This window comes from Trifolium pratense, linkage group LG5 (genome assembly GCF_020283565.1).
Source record: "Trifolium pratense cultivar HEN17-A07 linkage group LG5, ARS_RC_1.1, whole genome shotgun sequence".
In the NCBI taxonomy this organism is placed as follows: domain Eukaryota; kingdom Viridiplantae; phylum Streptophyta; class Magnoliopsida; order Fabales; family Fabaceae; genus Trifolium; species Trifolium pratense.
The window spans coordinates 41,084,616-41,107,339 of NC_060063.1; the positions used below are offsets into that span (position 1 = coordinate 41,084,616).

Genomic DNA, 22,724 nt, shown 5'->3' on the forward strand with positions numbered 1-22,724 from the left:
TTTAGTTATTTTACACTAGAAAATTCAGGGTTAGTTAGGTAAATTTTATTAAATGTTGGTGCATTCATTTGCTAATTTACACTCACTTAATTATAAATATATGCAATCTAAATAAACAACATAGGAAACAAAAAAATGACAACTTAAGAAAACATGTTACTCAACTTTGAAAAGGCGCACCTTGCTAACTTAGACCTTCATGTTAAAACATCAAATCAGTTTTACTAAACTGTCCTTGGCTTGAAACTATATTAAAATAGTAAAAAATGGTGTTTTGTTCTAAAGTGAAAAGGTGCACTTTTCTAACTTAAACCTTCATGTTTTTAGGTGGGTTTAAGTTAGCAAACCCTATATATATATATATATATATATATATTAATTAAGATAAGAATGACTGCATGTTTGGATATGATTATTTAAGTTTTTTTTTTTACTAACATAAGCACTAGTTTTGTATAGCTCATAATACTGTAGTTTGTAGCTTATATAAAAATATCCTTATTTTATACATAAATATTTATATAATTATCACTTATGCCGTAAGTACTAAGCTAAACTGTTCATATAAAAATTTATATAATTATCACTTATGCCATAAGTACTACTATACTAAGCTAAACTGTGTATATAAATAGTGTTGGCGTAGCTGAAACTTGGCACAAAACACTTTAAGCTCACACAGGCTTGGCAAGCAAGGCAAGAACACACGCGCGCGCTGCACTGTCACTAGGCCTCGCCTATGAGCACAGATGCAGGATCTACTGTTCTTGCTGCAACAATGACGTTTGAATGGAAGGAATTAAAGGCTTTTGTGTAATTGAAGAAGATGATGATTATAGGGGAAAATAGCTCAGTTTTTATTCATCCACTTGGGGGAAAATTAGTTGATTACACACACTAATATGAGCCAAGCTCTTTATACTAGATCACCACAAAGTTGGTGATTCTCTTAGGCTCTAACCAACTAATAACCTCCTAACAAACTCTAACAACCTAGGTAGAATCAAAACCTAACTGACTCTAACAAACTCACTAACAAACTAACTAACTTGCTTTAGAAGCAATTGGTTACACTTTCACTTAGTTGCTTGCACACCAAGCCAACTTATCAACAATATGAATTAGCTCATTAGAATCATTTAGATTTAACACTTCCCCTTAATTCATGTTGTCCACTGTCTCAATTCTCATTTCACTTCTCAATTTTTCAAACACCTGTACTGTTACAGCCTTGGTTAACAAGTCTGCAACTTGTTCTTCACTTCTGCAATACATTAGAGCCAAGTTGCCATTGCTTACCTGCTCTCTTAAGTAATGGAACCTCAGCTCTATATGCTTGCTTCTTCCATGAGCAATAGGGTTCTTTGCAAGATTGATAGCAGACACATTATCAATCTTCAAAGTAACTGTTTCACACCTGTCTTGACTGATCTCTTCAATTAGGTTTTTCAACCAAATAGCTTGACAGGTGCTGAGTGATGCTGCTATATACTCTGCTTCACAGGAGGATAGGGCCACTACAGGTTCCTTCTTTGAACACCATGATATTGGTGATCCACCATAGAAAAACATATAACCAGCAGTTGATTTTCTATCTTCATAATCACCACACCAATTTGAATCTGTGTAACCCACTAGCTTGCATTCTTTGTCTCTGTCACTTGCAGGGAACATAATACCATAGTTTATGGTCCCTTTCACATATCTAAGTATCCTTTTCACTGCAATCAAGTGTGAACCTTTAGGCCTTTCCATGAACCTGCTAGCAATCCCTACACTGTAAGCCAAGTCAGGCCTTGTATTGCACAAATACCTCAGAGAACCAATCAGCTTTCTATAGAATGTAGGGTCTACATCCTCTTCTTCTGCACACTTAGTTAGCTGTGACCTTGGCTCAGCAGGTGACAATGCAACATTGCATTTGTCCATCTCAAACTTCTTCAAAATCTCTGATGCATATCTGGTCTGGTGCATTAAGATTCCTTGCTCATTCCTCAGAAACTCAATGCCTAGAAAATATGTCATGAGGCCTAAATCTGTCATTTCAAACTCTTCCTTCAAGTCACCCTTGAACTCACTAATATAAGATTCATTGCTTCCTGTGATAAGCAAATCATCTACATATAGACAAATTATAATAACTCCTTTTGCAGCATCTTTCTTGACATACACTCCATGTTCTGTGATACATTTCTTAAACCCTATTTCATTTAAGAACTTGTCAATCCTTTTGTTCCAGGCTCTTGGAGCTTGTTTTAGTCCATAGAGTGCTTTCTTAAGCCTATACACTTTAAACTCTTGGCCTTTCACTTCATAACCAGGTGGCTGGGCAACATATACTTCCTCTTCTATAGGACCATTCAGAAATGCTGACTTCACATCCATTTGATACATAGGCCAATCATTTAGGTTAGCAATAGCAGTTACTAACCTAATTGTTTCCATTCTAGTAACAGGTGCAAACACTTCATCATAGTCAATACCTTCTTTCTGAAGAAATCCCTTTGCCACTAGTCTTGCTTTATATCTGGTTATTTCACCCTTTGAGTTCACTTTCAGCTTGTAAACCCACTTCACATCTATTGCCTTCTTTCTCTGTGGAAGATCCACCAGCTCCCATGTTTGATTGCTTTCAATTGAATCCAATTCTTCTTTCATAGCACATCTCCACTTTTCACTTTGTAGAGCACTATGCACATCAATTGGTTCAGATTCAGCCATGAATGCTAAATGGATCAACTCACCATCATTGTTCACTTGACCATCTGAGTTCATTTCACACTCTTGTAATCTTGCTGGTAGAACTCTAGGCCTATTTGATCTTCTCACCTCAGGCACTGGCTGATTTACTTGTTCTTCACTAACTTCTTCAATCATCACACTAGTTGACTTCTTTTTGTCATTAGTGTTCCAGTCCCATTCCTTAAGTTCATCAATTATTACATCTCTACTGATCACCACATTGTTGTTGATTAGATCATAGAGTTTGTAACCTCCAGTTGAGTGATAACCAACCAATATCATCATTGTTGACTTATCATCCAGCTTCTTTCTCAATTGATCTGGTGTGTGTCTAAAGGCTAGTGAACCAAACACTCTCATATGATTCACATTTGGCTTGTGTCCTGACCAACATTCTTCTGGTGTGATACCCTTCAATCTCTTTGTAGGGCATCTGTTCAATGTATAAGTAGCAGTAGACACTGCTTCACCCCATAACTCCTTAGGTAAATGCTTCCCCTTCAGCATACACCTCACCATATCCATTATTGTTCTATTCTTCCTTTCAGCAGTCCCATTTTGCTGTGGAGTATATGGTGGGACTATGTCATGCACAATGCCTTCATTGTCACAGAATTTTGCAAATTCATGTGATACATACTCTCCACCCCCATCTGTTCTTAGGGTTTTGAGTCTCTTACCACTTTGTCTCTCAAGTGTAGCTTTAAATTTCTTAAAAATTTCAAACACATCACTTTTCTTACTTATCAAGTAAGTCCATAGTTTTCTGCTAAAGTCATCTATGAAACTTACAAAGTACCTGTTACCTCCATTTGAATTCAGTTGCATTGGACCACATACATCTGAATACACCACTTCAAGTACACTATTGGTTCTACTTGCTGCATGCTTGCTGAAGCTCCCTCTGTGCTGCTTTGACTGCACACACTCTTCACAAATCTCTTCAGGCACTTGCAGGCTTGGCAAGCCTGTCACCATTTTTGATTTTTGCAGCAAGCTGAGGTCCTTGAAATTCAAGTGCCCCATTCTATAGTGCCATCTCCATTCTTCTCTGCTTGATGCAGTCATCAAGCACTTGTGATTCAGAACATTTAGCCCAATCTTGAATGTCCTATTCTTTGACATTTCAGTTTTCAACATCAGGTTACCTTTAGTGTTGTACACTTTCAGCAACCTATTCTCCATTACAATTCTATAATCTTTCTCTAGCAATTGGCCTATGCTGAGTAGATTACATTTCATACCTGGTATGTACAATACACCAGAAATCACTGAACACTTGCCATCCTTTCTTTTGATGGTTACATCACCAATAGCTTGTACTGCAAGACTGCTATTGTCTGCAAACTTTACATTGTGATTCTGAGTAGCTTTTAGGCTTGTGAACTAGTCTTTCCTCCCTGTCATGTGTGTTGTACATCCAGTATCAAGATACCATTTCTCTTGAAAGTCACTCTCATCTTTTGTAGTTACAAGAAGCATCACTGAGCCTTCATCATCATCATCATTTCTAGCCATTTTGGCCTCAGCATCACTTGATTCCTCTCTGAATCTACATTCATCTGCAAAATGACCATAATTTTGGCAATTATAGCATTAAATGTGTTTCTTGTCAAACTTTCCTCTTCCACCTCTTCCACCTCTTCCACCTCCATTGTAACCACCTCTACCACCATTGAACTGTTTCTTCTGATTTCCACCTCCTTTGGTATCTTGATTTTCTTTTCCATTTCCATTCTGATAACTATCTTTTCCCTTATTGCCTTGCCATTTTCCCTTTCCTTTCTTATTCTTATTACCCTGCTGAACTTGTAATGCTATCTCACCATTGGATTTATCAGAATTTCTCTGATTCATCCTTTGTTCACGTGCTTCTAAAGAACCTTGCAGTTCCTCAACTTTGATACTGTCAAGATCCTTAGATTCTTCTATAGCAGCTACCACATAGTCAAACTTAGGAGTTAAAGATCTCAATATCTTTTCTACTCTCATTGTACCAGACACAATTTCTCCACAAGCTTTCATTTCATTAACTAATTTTGCAATTTTAGTGAAGAATTCACTTACAGTTTCTTTCTCTTCCATTTGTAGCTGTGCAAACTTGCTTCTTAGGGTTTGTAACTTCACTTTCTTCACCTTCTGATCTCCAGCATAAGTTGTAGCCAAGATATCCCAAGCTTGCTTAGCTGATTCACAATCTCCAACCTTTTCAAAGATATCGGGGCTTACACTTTGATGAATTATGAACAATGCCTTGTAGTCTTTCTTCTTCAATTCTTTGTGTTGTGTTCTTTGAACCTCTGTTGCATCTTCTGAGAGTGGTTCCACACCACTAATCACTTGTTCCATCACATCTTGATAATTGAACAAAACTTTCATCTGTTTGCTCCAATTATCATAATTCTTTCCATCCAAAATTGGTAGATTCGCAGGGAATTGACCATTGTTAAAGGTTGCCATGGTTAAAGCACGAACCAGGCTCTTGATGCCAGATGTTGGCGCAGCTGAAACTTGGCACAAAACACTTTAAGCTCACACAGGCTTGGCAAGCAAGGCAAGAACACACGCGCGCGCTGCACTGTCACTAGGCCTCGCCTATGAGCACAGATGCAGGATCTACTGTTCTTGCTGCAACAATGGCGTTTGAATGGAAGGAATGAAAGGTTTTTGTGTAATTGAAGAAGATGATGATTATAGGGGAAAATAGCTCAGTTTTTATTCATCCACTTGAGGGAAAATTAGTTGATTACACACACTAATATGAGCCAAGCTCTTTATACTAGATCACCACAAAGTTGGTGATTCTCTTAGGCTCTAACCAACTAATAACCTCCTAACAAACTCTAACAACCTAGGTAGAATCAAAACCTAACTGACTCTAACAAACTCACTAACAAACTAACTAACTTGCTTTAGAAGCAATTGGTTACACTTTCACTTAGTTGCTTGCACACCAAGCCAACTTATCAACAATATGAATTAGCTCATTAGAATCATTTAGATTTAACAAATAGAGTCTAAAATTACTTACTATACTCTAATCCAATACAAGCACAAAATAAGAAGAGAGGGTTTGCAAGTCACTCATAATCAGAATGAATGGCTACTTTTGACCTTTATCAAAAACCATTTCAATACATAATACTTCAATTCAATCCACCAATAAATTAAGCATTCTGTTGACAAAAAATGCATCCATTGATTTTTCAATTAGTTCCACGAAAAATATTTACATAGTCATTTATCCTCAAATAAAATTCATTTAGTTAAAGCCGTCAAAACTTAAAATTGACTATTATACAAATCTTTCTTCTTTTTTTTTATAAAAAATATTTAAAGTAGATAGATAGTGCAAGACTCTAGGGTTTATTTGATAAAAAAAGATGGTGCAAGACTCGAACCTTGAATCAGTGAATCTTATGTCTATCTTTCTACAGCTAGACTAATTAATCTTAAATTTTTTCTATAATGTGAGTTAGGGTTGCGTAAGAAACAATCATCAACTTACAAGTAAGTTTTGTAGGGTTGAGTAGGTCTAACTTTCATTTCTACACGGTATCATAGTTTCTTTCAAGATCTGTTTGATCATCTGCTATCAGGTTTGTGCTATTAAACCACCCACAAGTTATATTCATGCATCAAGTTCAATAGTCTTGGGCGTACGTGAGAAAGTGTGTTAAGAAGTCTCGCACTGAATGCGAGTTGACCTGAACATCAATTTAATTATAAGTAAGAGCAGGGACATATATAGAGGGGGGGCAGGCAGTGGCCAAGGTCCCCCCCCCCCCCCCCCCCCCTCCTCCCTCCCACGTATCATTTATATGTATACATTCCCCCACTCCAATTATATATGTATGGAAAATAATGATATTATGAATATACATATAAACTCTATATTAGCATAGATTATATCCATTAATTAAGTAAAGACAGTTTTATTTTGGTTTGAACTCTAAACTTTGCGATTATGTGTGAATTTCGGCAGTGTTTATTATTTTGTCTACTGTCTAAAAGGATATGATTATTTGTATTTGATTGACAAAAAAAAATTTACACCAACATCCAATGAAAATAAAAAAAAAATGTTTAAAGTGGAGTGTAGTAGAGTGATTTGGCAAAATAAACGATTGTTATTGTATGTCGGTTCATATCCTATTTTCTCTTAATTCTATTATATATTACTACTAATTTTGGCCCCCGGTACGATAACTTTCTGGACCCGTCCCTGAGTAAGAGACATTCATCATCTTACAAATCAATTTTGTAGAGTACTTAACTTAGACCAAACTTTCAATTATAAGATATAAATCTTTCTTTTATAATAAAAACTTTCACACATGAATGATATTACTTTAAATTTAAACTTTACAATAATATCAAAAAGTTAACTCACTATATGACATTTGTGAATCACTCATCCAAACATATAGTAACGTATCATCATGTACAACTAGTTCACTAGTGGTGGTGGTGATCATGATGGTGGAGTTTAGTCCTCACACAGTCACACGGCTTATACATATTAATTATATCAATTTGGTCTCAAAAAGTTAAAAAATATATATAGAGTGTCCATTAATCTCGTGTTTCACACAACAAGCGTGTGAGTCTCCTACTATAAAACACAAAAGACAGTGTGTGACTGCGACAGATATTTTACATGCTACAAAAAATAACAAAACTGAATATATGCAAGTACAAATATTAGGAGGAACAATATTGATTTTTTTGTTAGATGAGAGCAAAAAAAGACCACGTCCTAAAAAATGCTACTAAGAAGTTAGCCTAATGATTAGGATTGGTCCCAACTATTTGGAGCCTTATTAGAATATTAAAAACGGACCTATAATAAAAGAATCAGCAAAAAATTTAAAAAGAATCGTTTTTTATTTAAATTATAAATATTATAAAAGACACATAAACAATTGATCAACGATTAAATTGGCTGCAACAATTGAATTTAAATTTAAAGATTTTAATTTAATTTAAAAGGATTAGAACTAAAATTATGCATATCACCAAAAAAAAAAAGAACTAAAATTATGCAAGAAAAATGACAATGTAGAAATTTGAATCAAAGACTTTGCTCTTGCACACACAAATAACATAGTCTGCCATTGATTTTTTTATTTTTTTTATGGTAGTCTACCATTGATATATTAATGGACATTTGATATTTTATGAAAGTTAACAATATATAAATATTATTGTAAGACCTCAAAATTTTGCACAAAATGATCATATCCAAAGAGAGATTAAATGTTATTTTTTTGTGTGTAATTGCACTAATTAAATTCCAAACAAGTTTGACCGGATGAATCCCTAAACCACCTAACTTTCTAGGCCAACCATATGCATGAATCGTACCATGCTAAATAAAATTTCTCCCAACTTTATCCAAGATCTCACAAACATATTGAGGAAACTAACAATTTGCATACTATATGTAGGTTATAAATATATTTCTAGAGATAAATCTTATTTGACGCATGTACGTCAAACACTTAATACAAATTCAAATTTTGTTAAATCGACCTAATTGGTAAGTTAATGTTAATTTTGAATGCCTACTAAAAACAACCAATCAAAAACTAAGAATATCAACCTTTTAATTGAATTGTATCATAGTTTACGTGAGATCTCTCATTAGATCACTTATATTTGTCCATGTCTTTTGAATAAAACAAAAAAATATTTCTTCATGACCTACCATATTTGTTAATATTCTAAATGTTTGGTTGTAAAATCGTTTGAAAGAACTGAAATTTATTTCTAAAATGAAATAATTTTTATTAAATTTTACTTATTTTATTCGCGGCCAAATTAAAAATTATCATAATTCTTTTTTATTTAAAAACTGGAGCATTAACGCAAAAAGGAAAATGTACACTACTCATAGACATGAAGAGATGTTTATCAACATTCCATATTAATTAATTAAATGTTTGGCTATAAACCTTATAAAAATTTTTTTGGCTATAATTATAAATAATTAAGTGTGTTTTGTAAAGTTTAGACAAATCTCATATTTTAAGTTATCTTTTGATATCATAACATTGTGGAACAATATAAATATTTATATCAAACTTTATTTACAGTATATACATATACAATATAATAAACTCATAGTGGTTCTCAAAGAAAATTGATTAAATTAATAAACCAGTGGAGTTAAGTTTGGTGGCACCATAGAAGAGAAAGAGGGGAGACATGAAGAAGAGCTATGCACCATTATCTTTTATTTGTCTGTGTTGTCCAGCTCCATACAATTATTTTATAGATGTCATGTCACAGGCAAAAGCTTAGACGATTTAGATTTATTTTCTGTATTGCTACTCCTTTTTAAATATTTCATCCGTTCTAAAATTAGTGAGTCATTTTGACTATATTTATTATTCATATATCTTGTTTTGACTATATTTTTCTACTAAGAAATAAAAACAAATATTAACATATATATAAGATACTGTTAGATCCGTCTCGATGAGTATTTTATCATATTTTTATAATTTTTACTATTATACAATTAAAAAGATTAATTGTCAAAGTTATGCATTGACATGCGTGACACAGTCAACCGATTCACTCATTATGGGACGGAGGGAGTAATAAAATTAATTCTATCAAATACTACATCAAGAAATCTAATAGACACAATATTGACTCTTTTAACTCTTTAGAAGATCTACAATTTTCAGTGTTAGAAAGTCAAAAGTGTAAACACAAATAGTATAAAAACATGTTTTTTTTTACGCAAAAGCATGTTAATTATTAGAACACGTTTTCTTATGTTTAAATATTTTGCCTAAAAAAATATTGAGGATCGTCTGTCCCATAATAAATCTCCATTCCCTAATTCCATAATTTTTTTTATATATACTTTTAAAAAAAAGAGGAGTAGCAAAGTGCTACTGCCTCAAAAGATATATATATAGAGAAACTCTAGTTAAATTTACACATATATGTTTTCCTCATATAAAAGTATGTATAAAAAAAAAAGTAAGTATAATTACCTCTTTAAAATTATCGATAAAACTCGAATCCAAAGCCTCTCAAATTTAAGATTATATGTTTGTGACTAGACCAATCTCTTAGAATTAGTAATTTCGTAAAAAAAATTAGGATTTTATTAACATATGTTTTAAATCTACAATTTCTTTAGTTTTATTGGATAACTAATGTATTTAATTTACAATTAAGATCAAATACATTAATTATTCAATAAATTTAAAAATTGAAAATTTGTTTATAAATAAGATGGAAGGAAAAATAATCTTAATGTAAAATACTTGTGTCAATGAATGATGACATGTATTGTTGATCATCATCGTTGAGAAATTCCACTCTTCCACTACTGGCCGCCCAAAAGTAAACGCTCATATATTTATTTCATTAAATAATTTAAAGGCAAAGGAAGGAACCATCCATTGCTATTTTTAATAATGATTTGTTTTTGTCTCCATTTGTCAACTTCACCCATTTAAATTTAAATAATGGAATTGCATACATAGTCTTACCAATGTTTTAAAAATTGAATTCTAATAGTGAAACCTACCCATCATTATTTAACTCAATTGATTCAATTGACTATGGTTAAATTGAAAGATAAGCAAATGTAAAATGTCATAAAAGAGGTGTGTTAAACTCCTATGAGCTTAACTCACTGGGATATTATATGAGTACTCCATTTGAGGGAGAGTACCAGTATCGGGTACGTATTCATAACAGTACCGGGTATATATCAGTACCTTAATTTATGCTCATACACATACATTAGTTTTTTCCGTTAGTTTTTTCACTAACACCGTTTGAACAGTATACGTGTCAGTGTCCAAGTGCCATGTGTATGTCCACATATGCAAATTGGCTGTCACATATGACAAAATTGATGAAAATGACTAACTTGAAACCTAAAATAAACGTAAGAGACCAAATTGATACTTTTTAAACGTAAGAGACCAAATTAAAATCTAAAATAAACGTAAGGAACCAAATGTGTAGTTAAGCCTAAAATATAATATTCCTACAATTAAACTATATTCGTAGAATTATGTAAAAACTAATACTTCAATGCAAGACACAAACATCTAAAACTCAACACATTCCTTATATTAAATATTGGACAATGTCAAACTTCTCTCTTAGTTGAAGACGACAAATATAAATCTAATTTCCAACTACCATAATTAGTAGTCAAGTCATTTATTCGGTATGGGCATCACCTAATTTTGTTTTTCATAATTATTCTATATTTTAACACTCTTATAAACTATCGCAGTCCTTCTCGACAAACCTTATACCAAGGAGAATATTCGGATTAACATCCTAAAACTCAAAGAAGGTAAATATTTACATTTACCTTCTCCTAAAGATCAATGAGAAACAAACTATCATCATGTTGAATGTTGAACATTGATTTATATATTTTAATTTTAAAAATATATATATACTCAACAAATAATAAAATAAAACAAAAACGTCATCCCCACTTCTCTCTTTTCTCTCTCTTCCTCTTTCATGGTCAATGGATGGTCATGCTCTCACCCCGTGCCTCCCCCAAAAATCTTTTCCCTCATTGGTTCATCTCTTCCTTATTCTTCCCTTCTTCATTCTTCTTCTTCCTTCTTCACTCCAACCCTCAAATTCATTCATTCAAACTTCAACTTAACTTCTTCTAGCATGAGATCAAACCCTCTATCAACTTCATCACAATTACCCTTTTACCCTTCTTCCAACAATTACATGTTTTTCTCCAAACTTATGTTCCTTTTCATAACAAAAACCTTATTTTTATCCTTATTTTTTGTTCATGTCTTTTCTACTTGTAACCAACTAGACAAAGATTCTCTCTTGTCTTTCTCTTCAAAAATCTTAACTTTTTCACCTCACCCATCTCTTAATTGGTCTTCTTCATCTGATTGTTGTAATTGGGAAGGTATAATCTGTGATCAAAATAATCACCATGTTAAACAAATTTTGTTACATAATAGAGGTCTTAATGGTTTCATTGAGTTTTCTTTTATTACTTCACTTCAATCACTTTCTCATGTTAATCTTTCACATAATAAACTTCATGGTAATCTTCAAAATCAGTTTTTTTCACTTGTTAATCATGTATTAGTACTTGATTTGAGTTATAATCATTTCTATGGTGGATTACCTAGTAGTAATGGTAGTGGAAATGGAAATGGAAATAACAGTGTTATTCAGGAATTAGATTTGTCTAGTAATTCATTCAATGGAACATTACCAGTTTCTTTGATTCAGATTCTTGCTGCAAAAGGGAATTTGATTTCTTTCAATGTTAGTAACAACACTTTCACAGGTCATATTCCAATTTCAAGCTTTTGTATTAATAATTCTGCTATAAGATTCTTGGATTTTTCATCCAATGATTTTGCTGGTGTTATTGATACTGGTTTAGGAGCATGTTCTAAGCTTGAGAGATTTAGAGCAGGTTTCAATTTTCTAACAGGGAATATACCGGTTGATATTTATGATGCTGTTTCACTAACAGAAATATCATTGCCACTTAATAGAATTAATGGAACAATTGATGATGGAATTGTTAACCTTGCAAATCTCACAGTTTTGGAGCTTTATTCGAATAATTTAACAGGTTCTATTCCTAAGGAAATTGGTAAACTTTCCAAATTGGAAAGGTTACTTCTTCATGTCAACAATTTGACAGGTTCAATTCCATCATCTTTGATGAATTGTCACAATCTTGTTGTGTTGAATTTAAGGGTCAATGATTTGGAAGGAAATCTTTCGGCGTTCAATTTCTCAGGACTTGGTAGACTTGTTACGCTTGATCTTGGTAACAATAGGTTTAGCGGTGTTTTACCGTCGAGCCTTTATGATTGTAAGTCACTTGCTGCATTAAGGCTTGCATCTAATAATCTTGTGGGACAGGTTTCATCTGAGATACTTGGACTTGAGTCTCTTTCGTTCTTATCGATTTCTACAAACATGTTGAAGAATATCACTGGTGCTCTAAGAATACTCACTGGCCTCAAGAAGCTTAGTACCCTTATGCTCTCCAAGAATTTTTACAATGAAACGTTACCGAATGATGAGAACTTGATAGGCCCTGATGGATTCCAAAAGATCCAAGTTTTAGGGTTAGGGGGTTGTAATTTCACAGGTCAAATACCAAGTTGGCTTAGAAAGCTGAAGAAGCTTGAGGCCGTGGACCTGTCCTATAATCTTTTAAGTGGTTCGATTCCTCCTTGGTTAGGTACACTTTCTGAACTTTTCTACATAGACCTGTCTGTTAACCTACTTACAGGCCCGTTTCCGATAGAACTTACGAAACTCCCGGCACTAGCATCACAACAAGCAAATGATAAAGTACAAAGGACTTACTTGGAGTTACCTGTCTTTGCTAATGCTAACAATGTTTCTTTGTTGCAATACAATCAACTTTCAAGCCTTCCACCGGCAATTTATCTCGGAACCAATCACCTTAATGGCAGCATCCCGGTTGAGGTTGGCCAATTGAAAGTTCTTCATACGCTGGACCTGAACTTAAACAACTTCTCTGGCAATATACCGGATCAATTTTCAAACTTGAAGAACTTAGAGACGCTAGACCTCTCGGGAAATCAACTATCAGGCGGAATTCCTGCTTCGCTCAATAATTTACATTTCTTGTCATTTTTCAGTGTAGCAAACAATAATCTTCAAGGTCAGATACCAACAGGTGGTCAGTTTAATACTTTTTCCAACTCCAGCTTTGAAGGAAATCCGCAATTGTGCGGTTCGGTTATTCAGCGCCCTTGTTCTTCTCAAAGAAATGCTACTAGTACTTCAGCTAGTGGCAAATCCAGCAAAAAAATAATAGTCACACTTATTATTGTTGTCAGTTTCGGCATAGCTACTATGGTAACATTGTTGACACTGTGGATACTCTCCAAGAGGAGGGTCAATCCAAGAGGAGATTCTGATAAGATTGAACTCGAATCAATTTCTCCGTACTCAAACAGCGGCGTTCATCCTGAGGTTGACAGAGAGGCTAGCCTAGTGGTATTGTTCCCCAACAAAAACAATGATACCAAGGATCTTTGCATATTAGAGATCATAAAAGCAACTGAAAATTTCAGCCAGGCAAATATAGTAGGATGTGGCGGTTTCGGTTTGGTTTATAAAGCAACCTTTCAAAATGGAACTAAGCTAGCCATCAAGAAACTTTCAGGAGATTTAGGCCTTATGGAAAGGGAATTTAAAGCTGAAGTTGAGGCTTTGTCAACAGCACAACATGAGAATCTGGTAGCATTGCAAGGCTACTGCGTGCATGATGGTTATCGACTACTCATATATAATTACATGGAGAATGGAAGTCTCGATTACTGGTTGCATGAAAAGCCCGACGGTTCGTCTCAACTCGATTGGCCGACTCGTTTGAAGATTGCACAAGGAGCAAGTTGTGGTTTGGCCTATTTGCACATGACATGTGAACCGCACATTGTACACCGTGACATAAAATCAAGTAATATACTGCTTAACGAGAAGTTTGAGGCACATGTTGCTGATTTTGGGTTGTCGCGATTGATTCTTCCGTATGAAACCCATGTTACAACTGAACTTGTAGGTACATTAGGTTACATTCCTCCAGAGTATGGACAAGCATGGGTGGCTACTCTAAGAGGTGACGTGTACAGCTTTGGAGTTGTTTTGCTTGAGCTTCTCACTGGAAGAAGACCTATGGATGTATGCAAACCGAAAATTTCAAGGGAATTGGTTAGCTGGGTTCAACAGATGAAAATTGAAGGAAAACAAGAACAAGTATTTGACTCGAATCTACGAGGGAAAGGATTTGAAGGAGAGATGCTATACGTACTTGATGTGGCATGCATGTGTGTAAACATGAATCCTTTCAAGAGACCACGCATCAGAGAAGTTGTTGAATGGTTAAAAAATGTTGGATCAGAAAACCAGCTCAGAAATAACGATTAAGAGAGGAACATTTGTCCTCGAACAAATTGTGACAGTAGATAATGTATACTTGTGCAAATTTTACTCTTTTTTTGCTTTTCTATAAATACAGATTGTCATTTTTTTACAAATTATGTATGTTGACTCAACCTGTGAGAATATTATTGCCATAAAGATTTTGTGAATTATATTATGTGATCAATATCATCCATTTTCAATTGCAGAACTTTCTGTTATAGGAACTAGTGTCATTGCTTGTGCAGAAAACTTTCCTTAAAATTTAACAGATTATAATAACTATCTATATATAATTGTAAAGCAAACTTTTTTTTGCTGATGTGGCAGCCTAAGAAAGCTCTTCCCTTTTGCCTTTTTTCTAAGCTCAAGTTGGTGCTTATGTGTCATCCTTATTTTTATTTAATAACATAATAATAATAATTATTATTTTATATATATATATATTTAAACATTGTCCCCACCAACTATTTAGCTTCCCATGTAATTTATGGAAGTAAAAAAAAAACAGTTTTTTTCTAATTTCATGGTCTAAATAGATCAATAATGTAGAGTTGAAGATCAAGAGATAATATTATGTAACTAAATGTCATCATTATTCCCACAAGAAAAACGTATGCATTAATAATTCCTACCCCAATGACTTTAAAAAACAATTATAACATACAAATGATTTATGCTATAAATTCTTGCCATGAAATGCATCAATCCTAAGGAGATGTTTTTTGCTCTTCTTCTCCTTTAATAATTTGCTATGGGCCGGTTAGTTCTTCTTTCTTCTCTTTTGTTCCTAGATTTATTTTTCAATTGACCAATTTATATATTATTTCTAATAAAAAGTTTATTGTTTTCTTAAATTGATGCTTCTTTTTTTTTTTGCAATTTTGCACTCAAATTTTCTGCATAACAATTAGGATCAAGAGAATTTGATATTTACGTAAAAAAAAATTGATATTTTTTGTGTGTTTGCAGATAACCAAATGCATCAATCCTAATGAGATGTTTTTTGCTCTTCTTCTCCTTTAATTTGCTATGGGCCGGTTAGTTCTTCTTTCTTCTCTTTTGTTCCTAGATTTATTTTTCAATTGACCAATTTATATATTATTTCTAATAAAATGTTTATTGTTTTCTTAAATTGATGCTTCTTTTTTTTCACTCAAATTTTCTGCATAACAATTAGGATCAAGAATATTTGATATTTACGTAAAAAAATTGATATTTTTTGTGTGTTTGCAGATAACAAAATGCATCAATCCTAAGGAGATGTTTTTTGCTCTTCTTCTCCTTTAATTTGCTATGGGTCAAGTAGTTCTTCTTTCTTCTCTTTTGTTCCTAGATTTATTTTTCAATTGACCAATTTATATATTATTTCTAATAAAAAGTTTATTGTTTTCTTAAATTGATGCTTCTTTTTTTTTTCCAATTTTGCACTCAAATTTTCAGCATAACAATTAGGATCAAGAGAATTTGATATTTACATAAAAAAATTGATATTTTTTTTTGTGTGTTTGCAGATTACAAATTCGACCTTTGTGTCTTAATCAACATACAAGGAAAAAAGGTTATTCATTGTGCTATTTTTTTAATCATTCATTATACTATTTTTTTTTTCTTAATTTATCCAAAAATAATAGGTTAAATTTAAGAAATATGAGCTGAGTTTTTTTTTATAAAATTAGACATTTTCTAAGCAAGAGTTGATGTTTATGTGTCATTTTTCATTACACATTAATTTTTTTTTTTTTAAGCTCATTGCACATTACTTGATTGATGTTAAAAAAAAAACGCATAACTGATTAAATGGAAAAATTTAAGGCAACCACTTATATCTTCTTTCGGTGGCACATGAGAAGTTATGTAACAACCAATAAATTTCATAAACAAAAACCAACAACAATAATTAGAAAAGAATACATGGAGTCAAAGAGTAATAGTACACATGACACCATAATTAAATTTTAAGTTGACGTTTTCTTCCTTATTATAGTATATATATAAATAAAATTGTATCAGACGGTGGACTCTATAAGCAATACACAAGCTCACTAATTTTGGTATAAATTTTGTTTTGGATAGTCATCATTTTCTCCAAACAATTTTCAATGGTATCCAATTATGTTTGATAGTTTTTGTTATTTTTCTTACTCTTGACACATGTTTTGACTATTCATATTGTTTTCTTAGATTGCTACTCTTTTTTTCTTTTCTTTTTTTTAATTTTGCTCTCAATTTGTCTGCATAACAATTAGAATCAAGAGGATTTTATATTCTTTTGTGTGTGTTTGCAGATCCCGAATTCATTTTTTGTGTCTCAATCAATGTTAGAAGAAAAAAAAGAGGTAATTGAATAAATATTGCACTTCGTTTATTTTTTATATCTTGAGTTATTTTTTTATGTGTTTGCAGAACACAAATTCGTCATTTGTATCTCAATCAACGTAGAAAAGTCCTATTGTGTCACAATGTCATGCCTTCTTGAATATTTTTATCATGTGTGTTTGCTATTGCTCTATTCAATTTTCATGATTTTGTGCTTAATTTCTTTTAAAATACTTTTATGGATAGATTTGAATATTTGACTATCTTTGAAATACTCCCTCCGTCCCAAATTATAAAGGAAAAAAGCCCATTTTTTTGTCCCAAATTATAAGAGAAAAAATATAATTGTAAAGCAAACTTTTTTTTTTTGTTGATGTGTCATCTCTACAAAAACTCTTATGCTTATGTGTCATCTCTACAAAACTCATATTTTTTCATATACATTGTCATTGTATATACTCTTATGTTTCCTTCATGTTTGTAACTCCCAAATAACTTTCTCATTAATTTTTATGGCCTAAATCATATGAAAAGTTGTAAATTTTTTGAAACGGTACACTCTTTTAATATTAGTAATCTTTTGCTATTTTCCTATCAAAAAATCTTCTTAGCCTTTCAATTCCCACAAAAAATTAAAACATGACATTAATTGACTATATATATATGTGCCTTATGAACAATTTCTTGGTAGATATGAGTTTGTGGACTTTCAATTTGAGAGGTGTGTGTATTCCAGAAGGAGAATAATAATCAAAGGTTTGTATTTTCGTTTTGTGTCCTTTTTTTTCATAATAATCAACGTATGATGTTCCTCTTTTAATTTAAGCACTAACCAATTCATATTTGGTGTAGCTTTCTGAGGCGTGCAAATAGAGTGGTCGATTGCTACCGCAACATATAAAGGGTAACATTTAAGCTTGAAGTGGCAAATATATATATATATATATATATATATATATATATATATATATATATATATATATATATATATATATATATATATATATATAATTGTAAAGCAAACTTTGTTTTGCTGTGTCATCTCTACAAAAACTCTTATGCTTATGTGTCATCTCTACAAACTCATATTTTTTCATATGCATTGTTATTGTGTATACTCTTATGTTTCCTTCATGTTTGTAACTCCCAAATAACTTTCTCATTAACTTTTATGGCCTAAATCATATGAAAAGTTGTCATTTTTTTGAAACAGTACACTCTTTTAATATTAGCAATTTTTTACTATTTTCCTATCAAAAAATCTTCTTAGCCTTTCAATTCCCACAAAAAATTAAAACGTGACATTAATTGACTATATATATATGTGCCTTATGAACAATCTCTTGCTAGATATGAGTTTGTGGACTTTCAATTTGAGAGGTGTGTGTATTGCAGAAGGAGAATAATAATCAAAGATTTGTATTTTCATTTTGTGTCCTTTTTTCATAATAATCAGCGTATGATATTACTCTTTTAATTTAAGCACCTACCAATTTGTGTTTGGTGTAGCTTTTTGAGGCGTGCAAATGGAGTGGTTGATTGCTACCGCAACATATAAAGGGTAACATTTAAGCTTGAAGTGACAGATGCATGTTTGGATACAAGTTATGCCATCGGGAACTTTAGTAAGCTGTCATAAAATTAAAAAATATAGTTGTACAATTGTAGAATTTGATATATTGTTGTGGAATTAATTTAATTCCAAACCTTTTTTCAAACTTCTTTGGATTGAGCTAGATAGATGACATGTATATGTATGATGAAAAGATAAGATTAATGATAATAATTGTTTACTATGTAGAGGGTTAGCAATTGTATGTATGAGTTGGATAGTGTCAACTTTTATGATGTAGTAACTCTCTTGATTTGTAGAAAAAATCTTATCAATCTCTCTTATATAGTCCGGTAATTGTTTACTATATGTAGAGGAGAAACAATTGTATCTGTGTTTTGTATGATGTGAGCTTTTATGTTGTAACTCTTTTGGTTTGTAGAAAATCTTCTCACTTTCTCTTTTTATGTATAATAAATTAATCTCTAATATTAATGTAATTAAGCTTAAGTTACAAAAAAATTACACCCTTTCTCATTCTATTAGTCATTATATATGCTAAAAGCAATCTCATAAATCATAGTGTTTCATCTCATAACAAATAAAATAAAATTATAGTGTTTACAAACGAGCAGTATAAAAAAAAATTATGAAAGGTGAAAGATAACCCTTTTAATGTTGTTTTTTGTGTACTTATTTTGAGTGTCAAACCTTTATGTACAATCACTCCTCATACATATATGGGCATCTGAAATTTATATTTGAAGCTTGGAAGAGTTATTAGTTTTATCGTAGAAAAATAGTAATTTTCTAAAATTTTGTAATCTCATTGTGTCTTTTTTTTTTCTTCTTCATATTCAACGAGTGAGACATTGTTGCAATGCATGTTATATACAACTCCTATGTTTCCTTAACATATTGTACTTATGTGTCATCTTTACAAGACTACATCTTTTAATTTTTGAGTAAAGGTTTGTTTGATTTTCTTTTTATTTGTGCTGGATATACCTAATAAATTTCCCTTTAATTAGTTTATGGTTTTTTTTTTAAAAAAAAAAATTGCCTAACAATATTCCTTACTTTGGGTAACAATATTACTTTTTGTTTTTTTTGTAGTTTTAGCTATTTTCGTTGTTTATCCAAATATTGTTAAATCGCTTTTTAAGTTTGTTATTTTTAAGATAATTATTAAATAGTATAATATATTTTTTAAACGAAGTATAAATAAAAGAGACAATGTTTAAGAATAACAAATGATTGTTACCAATTAATTGAGGGAAAATAAGAGTTAGTGGTGATTACTTATTAGTATAATTGAAAGGATAACTCTGCTCTTACATATTCTTTATATTAAGTTGATATCATTAGCCATATTTATTCATTGTGTGTTTTTTATTTTTATTTTATCAAATTCATAAGGAAAAAAGAAAAAGATATTATGAATTGAGGATTATAAATGCTAGACGTTTAAGATAAAATCCCATATTTATCTGAAGAATATTAGAACATGTATGATTTCTTTTCTCTTTTAAAAAATATATTCTTTTATTAAAAATGTTCTTTTGAATTCTAGCTCTAATATAAAATTTGACAAATTATAGTGAATCGAGAGAGAAAATGCGAGAAACATAGAGAGGATAGTGGATATAAGTCGATGTCGATCCTTAAAAATATATTAGTAGACTATACTATAGTATGTCTTTATGACAGTTTTTTTCTTTATGATAAGTCGATGTGAATTCATGATGTGAATCGTAAGCTGCCAAAATAATATCAAACCGATCAAAATTAAAATGAATAAGATATTCATTTTCAGTGCAGTATCCTTTCGCATGCTTAGCAAACTCATAATCTCATCTATTTGTTTGATCAGCGATATGACAAATTTATTCAAGCGGAATGACAATGAAATGTTTTGGTAATATTGCGACTTTGATATGAAGATTACATCTTTCATTTTAATAGTGTTTTGACTTTAATTTGAAATATATTTAGAGGATTAAAAATATATTTAATAACCCTATAAAATACTATTTACACTACACATGCATGACAAAGTTGTTTCGAAAGTTCTTTGAATATTTAGTCTAATATAAAAAGCCTCTTTAAAGTATAAAAAAAATTAATACTTCAAAATAATTTACGATTAATTAACATGTCATCTTCTTCTTATAAATTAAATGTCAAGACAAGTATCAACCATTTTTTCATATAAAATAATGATGAGATTGAAGTATAATTAAGATAAAGATAGAGAGCTACAGAGAATGGTAGATATAAAGAATGTATTAAAATGATCCACTGTATTTTCATAAAAACAAAAAATACATTAAAATAAAAATTACACTAATTTGAAGATATATAAATTAAACCCAGAAAAAACAAGATTAATAAAACAAATTTTTAATATAATACACTAATCGAATGCACTTCTAATAATTTCTATATACACCTGAATGACATATTGTCTGTGTTTAAAACAATTTTTATCTATCTATATATATTATAGATTCACTTGAATGGAGAAAAAAAATTTAAAATATTTTAAAAGTCACTTTTATAATCGAAGAATAATTCAACACATCTAAAAAAATTATCATTTTTAATACAATTTATTATAAAACGCAACTTTTTTTTTTTAAAACATTCTAATCAAACCCGTGCAACGCACGGGTTGAACACCTAGTATATCTAATTAAGAATACAACAACTGCGTAGGTAATGTGATTCTTTGTTAGATCAGTTCTTGTTTTACTTCTCAATCTTAATGCAGCAGTGCTACAACTTGCTGACTTTTAATGTTAGTAGCTCAATGAAACTGTTGTGAGAGTACATACTGGAACTGGTCATTGAAAATCCTCACCTTACATTGGACTCTGACTAATCCGAGTCGAGCTAAATGGACCCATATTAGAGGGCAAAGCTCTCTTCTATTTACAGGACACTGAATCCACAACTCTGGTTAAGGAGAACTGACACATGTTGGTCCAAATGGATTATTTTTGTTACTTAAAGAAACTTGTTATCACAATCTACATGGAACAGATTCAATGACATACACAGTTAATCATGTTTAACAAAATAACAGTTTGTTTATGACCCTTTGGCTTCATGTACCTGCTGTTTTATCAGGATGTATAGTGTATTTTAATGTTCTTTGTTTTGTGCTCACACCTGTGTAATCATGTGACATTTGACAGAAAACATGACAGAAAACATTCATGTCCATTCTCTTCTATGCAACTTTGACATGGACACGATACGACACGTCGACACCAGTAATAATTTGATAAATCAAATCAATTGAATGCAATCACATGTGTTAATTTCGACACTGACACGTCGACACGAGTAATAATTTGATAAATCAAATCAATTGAATGCAATCATATGTGTTAATTTCGGACATCAACATGATACTAACATTACATACATATGTGATTCAACAAAAATTGACATTTTAGAATTTGCAGAGTGAAGTAAAGCTAACATGCTTTCCATATCAGAATATTGACAGTTGTTTATTAGCATATACATTTTGTTAATTTGCAGAATTATTATGCATCAAGACTAAATGTAATGCCAAAAAACAAAATCAGAAGTGCACGTAATAACTGAAGAGATTTATGGCCTAATTGACTAGCAAAATCAGCATTTTCATTTTTTTTCTTCTTCAAATTATGACCTAACTTACTCATACAGCTTAGAGATATGTTGGAAGCTTATTGGAGATGTGACATAGCATAAATGTAACCTGCTAATGATTACTTATTGACTCTCTATATCAATCTTTTTGGTTGCAAGAAAGTCATTCCTGACCATTTAAATGTGAGGCTCAATTTTGAGTGGTGGGGTAGCAAAAACATAATGGCTATGCATGATTAACCATTTTTTCACCAGACATAGAATCAAATGGAAAAATATACTACAGTATGTCCCTCAAAGTGCATGAAATCATTTCATGTTAGAATTTTCTGTTTTCAAATTTCAATAGAAATTGCTAGTAAGCTTCCCCAGATAAGTACGGATAGCTGACATTCAGATTTGGTATCATGTCATGCTATAACTTCAGTATAACGCTATGATTTCTAACACAATTAGTCAGTTAGCACTATAAAGTATTTAACACACACATGTCGACATTGATAATAGTTTGAAA

General features: G+C 31.6%; 1 protein-coding gene and 1 long non-coding RNA gene across 2 annotated transcripts; both read left to right on the plus strand.

Moving 5' to 3' along the window:
• The first annotated feature begins 11,194 nt into the window (after positions 1–11,194).
• Positions 11,195–14,971, plus strand: LOC123884477 (tyrosine-sulfated glycopeptide receptor 1-like). The gene has a single exon (XM_045933568.1). The coding sequence runs from the start codon at positions 11,260–11,262 to the stop codon at positions 14,698–14,700; it is 3,441 nt and encodes a 1,146-aa protein (XP_045789524.1). The 5' UTR covers positions 11,195–11,259; the 3' UTR covers positions 14,701–14,971.
• A 2,107-nt stretch (positions 14,972–17,078) lies between these two features.
• Positions 17,079–18,797, plus strand: LOC123885604. Its single transcript, XR_006801194.1, has 3 exons — positions 17,079–17,769; positions 17,866–17,917; positions 18,523–18,797. It is a non-coding gene; the product is annotated as an uncharacterized LOC123885604 (long non-coding RNA).
• The last annotated feature ends 3,927 nt before the right edge of the window (positions 18,798–22,724 follow it).